This window comes from Chiloscyllium plagiosum, chromosome 37 (assembly GCF_004010195.1).
Source record: "Chiloscyllium plagiosum isolate BGI_BamShark_2017 chromosome 37, ASM401019v2, whole genome shotgun sequence".
NCBI classification, from domain to species: Eukaryota; Metazoa; Chordata; class Chondrichthyes; order Orectolobiformes; family Hemiscylliidae; genus Chiloscyllium; species Chiloscyllium plagiosum.
In genome coordinates this window covers 5,115,349-5,123,742 of record NC_057746.1, presented here as the reverse complement: position 1 = coordinate 5,123,742, position 8,394 = coordinate 5,115,349, and the positions used below count along the sequence as shown (strand labels likewise).

At 41.1% G+C, this 8,394-nt stretch overlaps 1 protein-coding gene across 1 annotated transcript; it reads right to left on the bottom strand.

The window, feature by feature from the left end:
• Nucleotides 1-2,053: 2,053 nt before the first annotated feature.
• LOC122541205 (up-regulator of cell proliferation-like) lies at nt 2,054-7,370 on the bottom strand. Its single transcript, XM_043677829.1, is given in 3 exon segments — nt 2,054-3,191; nt 3,372-6,936; nt 6,997-7,370. Coding segments are annotated over 3 exon segments (4,689 nt in total). The 3' UTR covers nt 2,054-2,441.
• Between the last annotated feature and the right edge of the window lie 1,024 nt (nt 7,371-8,394).

Below are 8,394 nucleotides of genomic sequence, written 5' to 3'. Positions count from 1 at the left end.
TGGTAGAATGCAAGGGTCCTGATTCATTTAAGCTTAATAGTGATCGAGGAAAATTGAGAGGATTAAAATGTAATGTAAGTCCTGGATAACTATTAAATTGAATGCTCAACTCACCACCGATCCCCTCTACCTCCTTGATCTCTGGCTCTCTCTAGAATGACAACCCATACACCTGGACCTGCCATATGTTGCCAGCCCTGATCTGTTGGACCCAACACCACCCCCAACTCTGCCTGGCAATCCAGCTGGACTTGGCAATGAACTTGCCATGAACCTCTGTCCCCACCACCACCCTGCTCCCACATTGCATCAGTCCAGTTCTGTGGGTACTACCAATCCTTCTCTAGGCCAGTCCATTCGTTTGGAGCTCACCTTCACTCACCCAACACCTGATCCACTTGTCACCCTTCCCCCTCACTTACATTTCACACTTACCTTTCCTCAGTTTCTGTCAAAGTGCCTTTGGGATCTTTAACTTCTGAAACAAGGCAGCAAGTACCATGGAAATGTGGCCAGCAAACCTCCACCTGTACTGAGTGGATTTCTCTCTAGTTTCCTCTGGTGGACAGGTTCAGGTAAGGCCAAACCAGGCACCCTTGGCCAGAAAGAATTGTCAACAGGAAATGGGTAAATTTAAGGAGGATTACTGTCAGTTGATTCTGTTCCAACAGTAATCAGAATATCTGGACCACTCGTAAGTTGAGACATCCATCCTCCAGTCAGTGGGTCTCTATACAACTTTGTTCAGATATTTTGTTGTCATGAAAGATGACGCTAAGTTGCATTAATTATTTGTTTTCTTGACAAGCAGATGGTAACTGTGATTAAAGTTTACACGGTTTCAAAGACAATCACTTAATTAAAGTATAGTTACCAATGGAATGCAGAAACACTTCTTGCAAACTTAAAGAAAATTCTGGTTAAATTAAATTCAAACACTATTAACTGGATTTTAAGTTTTTATTTATTGCGGAATTAAACCTCCAAATCCTTGCATTTAGAATTTAAGAATATGTCTTGACATTGTTAAAATCATTACAAAAAAAAATTTGACCAAGCAGATAACATTGCCAGGCTTCACATACTATTTAATCATGGAAAAGACCACATTATTTTTAATCTCCTATTGCATTATTTGAAGAGAATATTAGAAACAATCAAGTTATAACACCTATCAGAGTAACATAGTATAAATGTTATTCTAATATTTCACTTCTCTAGATTACACCAACAGAAATCTGTTACTGGTATTAGTTATTTCTGGATAGTAGTTAATGATTTATTGTAGATACTGATATATAATGACCAGGTAATGGCATTCTTATTTAACTGCAAAAAAATTAAAATAATAAAAATAAACAATAGACCAATTACCACGAAGAAAGTAAAAATGCAGTTTAAGGTTAAGGTCTCCATAGTCAAAAGTGAAAGTGAACTCCATGGGTTCTACTTTTAGATCTTCATGGGTCTATTGTATATTTATATTGTTTTATGTTGGATGATCATCATAAGGTTTTTACGCTTCACAGATTCTAAGCAGTTATTTCTCCTCTGATATAGAACTCACAAAAAGGGAATTGAATTGTTGTGGGAGACATTATAACCTCAGGGGCATCAAGGTATAGGCCAACAATTGTTTATTGAACCAACATTGGGAGAGTCCACCCCAGAAAGGATTCTGAAACAGCGCTCTAACTCCACAAGGATTTTTCAGATATTTGTACGTTGTAAATTACAGAGACAGTCCATGACTCAATTTTAGGTACCTGTTATGAAACAACTTCACTAAAGGATGAGCATGAAAATTAACTTTTTAGATATTTTACAATCTAACTGTACAGAGATGTTAAAACACATGTGAAGCTGGTAGGTACTGAACCCTTGCCTCCTTGCTCGGAGATAGGGACACTACCACTGCCCCTCTACTAACCTTTTACATTTTTACACCTGAGAACCACTGAAGTAAATGGGCTTTCACCACCTATGTAACATTTCAGCCTAAAGGTCACCTTGAAATCAAATTCTTGAAATCCGTTAAATAGTCTGGAGAATTTCAGCTGGATATCACAAAACCCAAATCACAACCTCAGCAGAGGACCAGATTTTCAGCAGAGTTAGTAATAAAACTATAGTGGCTGTGAGCAATTGTCCACCATTGTGGGACTGGCTATGACTTCAATAGGGGAAATACTTTTGTGATTTGAAAAATAGCAGCTGAGACGTGAGCAACAAGCAGGAATCCTGACTAAGCTCACAGTGCTACAAACTGAGGAGAGAGGTCTAGGCACTAGAGGAATGCGATTGGAAGAGCTCAGGATGGAGAATGCGTGTAGGAGAGGGGTGAGGCAAGGAGAGACCAGGGAGAAGGTCTTCGAGGTGCATTTGGTGGAGGAAGGTGATGGATCTTCTCAGCTTCAAACAAAGTCATTAAAATTAATGAGTTAGTAGAACTCATTAATCATCACCTTGTATTTATCTTCAATGTCTTTTGTAATTGTATCCCAGGGCATGTTCCAGCTGGAAATGTTCTCTGCTGGTTCTGCTGAGTATTTCTCAGCGAACTTTTTATTGTATTTATATAAGACCCATTTCCAAAAGGCTGATGTTTTTATGCTGGTATCAGGAGGAATATTCCAGGAACCATACCATTTATTCAATTCCCTGTATTTCTTGTCAAGAAACCATGCCCCTCCAGTATCTTCATTCCTGAAAGAAGAATCACCAGCAACATCTGTTGTGCAATTTTCTGATACAAGATGCCCAGTCTTATGATGTTTATGTCCATTCAGCCCTTGGCTCCAGTGATATTCAGCAATGCGCTGTGTGTGCTCCCTATTCGTGCAATCACACAGGGCGCCACAGAAGGGACACCGCTCCCCACAACCACATAACATTGTATAAAATTCATCAGCTGGATCTGATGGGAGAGCAGTAATTTTCTTAGCAACATCCTTCCCCCAATCTTTTATCCTGTCAGTCAGATAATTTGTACTGATAAAACTTGCAATTTCCTGGATAAAGTCCTGTGGGTTAACCTTTTCAGACTGAAAAATGACAGGTCCCAACTTCTCCTGTGGAATCTGTATCTCCTCACACAGTTTATTTTTAAATGCCTGAACAACATCAGCTAAAGAACTCCCATCAGTCATGTCTGTAATATCCTTTAGAGCTTCCTTCAATCGATTGACAATCTTATGCAGAATATTCAATGCGAGAGAGCACAGCAGAGGAATTTGGTCATTATTTGTGGCTGCACAGTGTTGGACAACTTGTTCTTTCAGCCAGTCTAATTGGAATGATGTGCTGTGCTATAAGTATCGAAAATACTCATCAAAACTGTCTTTCTCCTTCAAATGCAGCATCAGAGCCACTTGTAAGTTTTTCCGGTACAAGAATTTCCCTCCTTTGCAATGCTGCCTCATGTGCTGAACAATTTCCATTCCCAGTCTGTTATCAACAGCTTGCATTGTGGCTGGGATCAGGCAATTTTCACAGAACATTTTTGCTCTCTGTTTGGTGTGATCTTTCTCCTGGTAGATATCCATAAAGCTTTGGCAGTAAGCTGATTTCTCCTTTTTTAATTGTTCCAGAGGATCATTTTTCTTCCTAAACCTTTCATGCATTTCTTCATACTGGTTAAGTGCAAACCCACATGTGTGAAGTTTAAAATCTACCCTGAAATCTTCAGTAAAGGTGAATTTTTGATCCTTGTGTTTCTGGATTTTCATGTCTATGGCTCTCAGGAGTTCTCGGCAATGGTTAGAATCATAGTCCTGCTCCTGTTTCACTTTCTTCATTACAAACTGTTTACACTCCTTCACCCACTCATCACACAGTTCCTGGGCTTTTGTACTGAATATTGAATACATCGGGTTATGCACAAGCCTGGAATAAAATGCAGTTGATTCAACGTGATTATGATTGATTTGGAGTTTTTCATCCTTCAGTTCAGAGAGGGATTTATTGCTCAGTTTCTGGTTGAGGAGTTTGGTGTCTGTGAGCATGCTCTGGCGTAGACTCTGTTCCATGTCCTTCATAATATTGGCTTCTTGTGATGGTAAATGTTTAAATTTTGAAATTGTGTTCTGCCACATTTTCTCAAACACTTCCTTCAATTGTGTTTCATCCATCTCCTTATTTTCTTGACTGTACTTCTGCAGAAGTTTATTGACCTCTTCTACAATCTGACTCTTATAGTTTTCCTTTATATCATTCAGCTTCTGCCGAGCTCTCCTCCTCTGCACGGCTTCATCACACTTCCTGTCCACATATATCTGACGTTCAATGATCAGAGATTCAGTGCTCCAGATAAAATCCTCCCTGTATTTTTCAACAAGGTTTGTGTTATGGCCTGTGGAATAGTATTCCTTCAATTTTTGGAGTGCTTTTCTTTTCTGTTCATCAAGAAATACAATCAATTCGCTTTTTAAACTAACAGCTTCCTCTCCTGGATCCTGATTTGTACTAAAAATTCTGTTCTGTGCTCTTCCCAAGAAGGAATGTATCTCTTTCCTCAGATCCCACTCCACATCTGTGTAGGGAACAGAAAGGTCCTTGTAAGCTTCAGCTACCAGACTGTTCCGGAAACTGAAAATGAAATTCTCATATTTCACCGCAGTCCACAAGGATTTAGTCCATTGGATGAACTCAGAGATGGTTGACGGTTTCCGTTTCTTTGTATTCTCTTTCAGGTTCTGAAAAAGCCTTTTCTTCAGCTCAAACACCTTGTGACTGTAGCCACTATTGACAGCTGCCATGGGTGGATTCCCGTGCCACAGGCCTGGGATGTTCCAATTATTCTCCATCGCATCATACTCCAGAACATCCGAGAACTTACTGAATTGTCGATCTCGTTTTTCCATTATTGCCGCTGCTCGTGTCATCTCATCCAGCTGTTCTAGCAGATGTTTGCGACCTCTGATATTCTGGTCATGAGCAGACACATCGTTGACATTTTGGTGAACAAAGTAACAAACTGGCCTTTTCCCCACCTCTCCCATTCGTATAAATGCATGGACCACTATCTGAAGCACATCCTTCATCTCAGTGGAGTTTTCCATGGCCATATTTACCAATGTTACATCGCTTAGTCCGATCACTAGAGTGGCAAGCTCATTGTCATGTTCAGAGCTGCCGTCAATGTTTGATAGTTCTGGTGCTTTCAGCCCCTCAGTGTCGATCACCATGATGTACCCACAGCCCAGCTCCTTCTGCAGATCTCCTGTAATCTTAATGAGCTGCATGAAGGCTCCACGGGTACATCGCCCACTGCTCACAGCAAACTGCAAACCAAACATGGTGTTGAGAAGTGTGGACTTGCCTGTGCTCTGCACACCCAGCACCGTCAGTACAAACATACTGGTCTCTCTGCTAATCCTGTCTTCAACTGCCTTTAGTACATCAGTGACCCACTGTAAAGGGATGTTGGAAACATCTCCATCGACGAGTTCCAGAGGGAACCCATCCAACAATAGGTTAGCGACAGTGTTGGGTAGCATTTGCACAAGGTGACTCTCTTCCTTATCGTGATATTCCTGGTTTATCAGTGTTTCGTAGATCAGACCGATTTCTCGCATGAAGTGTTCAAGTCCAAGGGCATTGGCAGTTATCTGTTGATCAAGTTGCTGTAGTAGTTTATTGGTTGTAGAATCTTTCTGTTGTGACAGCTCCTGAGATTTCTCATACAGAGCTTTGTACTCATCACGTAAAACAGAGAGAGTCTCTCTCGATTTGCTATCCAACCCAAATTTCATCGACTGCAGCACATATTTTCTCTCATCGCTGTGTGTCAGGGCTGCAATGAATCTTTTCATATCAGCTGATATACCTTTTGCTCGCTGCTGTTTTTGAAGTTTGCTCTTCTCTTCTTCAAGGTAATTACAATACATTTGCATTGACTTCTCCTCTCAATTTTTTGGGCGACATTGTTGTTTTTCTATTTTGGAAATCTGCTGCCAAGTGTGACCCTGAAATGACATGCTTTCCGATTTGAATTGGTTAATGGCTTTTCCTTCAATATAATTGTAAATGCTTTCAGATCTTGCTTTGCCAAGTGAACACAGTTTTTCTTCCTCAGGTATTACAATCCCCTTGACACTTGCAATTTTTGCCAGTTTCTCCAAACTCCTGAGGCCTTGGCTAGTTATCTCCTGATAGGTTCTTACCAGGACTTGTCTTAATATAGATTGCAGTGCCTCAGTAAACTCTGCATTGTTTCTCATTACTCGTGCTAATATTTGATTCTGCTTCCACACTGAGGAATCAATAAGTTCCTTTAAGTGTTGTTTAATCTCACTGCTCACACTATTCCCAGTGAGTACTATGTATATACTTGCAGGGCACTGGGTCAGTGACTTCAGGATCTTGCTTGTATCATTGTCAACATTATCAATCCAAAGAAAAACAGCCGAAGAAATGTTTGTCAGAAACTGAACCTGTGTGTGCAACACTTTAGCGTCACCTCGAAGGTTTAATATAGTCATTGGCTCTGGGAAAAGATCCAAATCCACACTGCCACTGGGCAGGTACCAGCACAACTCAACAAGACCATCAGAAATCCTACGTGATAGATTGCCACATTCCATGTCGGCATGAATAAAGAAGTTATGATGTTGCTGAGAACGGCTGAGGACTTTATTTAGAATCATAAATTTGGAGATGGAACAAGAACCAAGTCTAATGAAGGAAAAGATGGGAATGTTGGTGGTCACCATGTTTGTTTCCTTAAAACCTGCACTATCTCGGAGTGATAGTGGGCACCACTTCTTCACAATGGAGCGCAGAGCCCACAGTAGGAAGATGCAGCCCTTGTTCCCAGCAGGCAGTAACAGTGGCAATGCAAACTGGCACAGGGACATCTTTACCATCAGCTCCTGCAGCAGGAATGGATCAGCACACAGGAAAATAGAGACAATGATATCCAGGGGATGGTATTCGCTTTCACAGCTTCGATCCTGAGAGAGAAAATCCAAGCTTCTCAATTCTGACTGATTTTACTTCTTAGTGGGTTTGAATTTCAAGTTCCTTGCCTCTGAATTGACCATCATTAAATTCTGGAGAAAATATCCTGGAATGTCCTGAGGGGAATCTGGTGATTTATGTTGAAGTGTTTCTGTGCTTATGTTGAGGACGTCACTCAGGGACAATGTTTTGCTTTCTAAGCCTAGCTGGGTTAATAGTTCTGTAATACGGTTGGCTGCAGTATGTTCTATTGTATTAATATCAAAAACATTGTTTTCAGGAGTTGAAGTTTTTGTTTGGAGTAAACTCTGTTTCTGCTCAATTGTTGTTTCATTCCATTCAACTGGGATATGTTGTGATGCTCCAGCACCTGTTTGTAATTCCTCAGTAGGCCCAATTTCATTCTGCATATGAGATTACTCAGGTCCGGTTTCATATCAGTGTCAGTCAATTCTGGGTAATGGAGGGTAGGTTCAGGTTGTGCTGAAACTGATGAAAATATTAAATGGGTGAACAACACAAGATTGGAGAAAGATTTCACTGTGGATGTAATAATGTGTTATTATAAACACTGTATCACACTGGTTTGCGATCCTTTCACAAAATTTGATAATTATCTGATGTACAAAACATTTGATGAACTACTGTGAAAAGACAGGGGAGTGGGTTTGGCCACTTGCTATATCACAAGCCAGTACAGAGGCTTCTGAGCAGCAGCCCTTCCATGATTACACAATTCTATTTGGCTGAAATGGCTACTGAGTTTCCTGCTTTTTCTGTTTTGAATAATGTGGGCAAGGACCTTTAATTGTAAATTCCTTACAACCTTATACACTGATCTCCCCCTTGGCTCTGACCAGACATCTATCAATCATGATCTCCGACATGGTCAGATTTCCTTCATTACTGCAGTGGGGTTAGTGAGGAGCAAACTAACTAATTTCCCCAAACCCTCCCCTCCTCACCCCATTTCCCTCAGTACCACACCAGGAACACTGAGACAGTTGAGAAGAGAAGTGAACTATCCAATTTTGTCTCTGTTGCTGAGTTCATTTGGAAGGAAGTAGGGGCAGCAAGGTGGCTCAGTGGTTAGCACTGCTGCCTCACAGCACCAGAGACCCGGGTTCGATTCCAGATTCTGGCGACTGTCTGTGTGGAGTTTGCACATTCTCCCCGTGTCTGTGTTAGGTTTTCTCCCACAATCCAGAAATGTGCAGGTTAGGTGAATTGGCCATGCTAAATTGCCCATAGTGTTCAGGGATGTGTAGGTTGGGTCAAGATTGTCAAGACCAGGCCTGTACTGTATGCATAAGCTCAGTCTCAGGTGATGTCTTAAGCAAGCAAGGGATGCATTGAGGTCCTGAATTTGTCTCATACTCAGGCCCAGCATTGCAACCTGATGATTTAATAGGCTACATTTGATAAGGGCAGGAA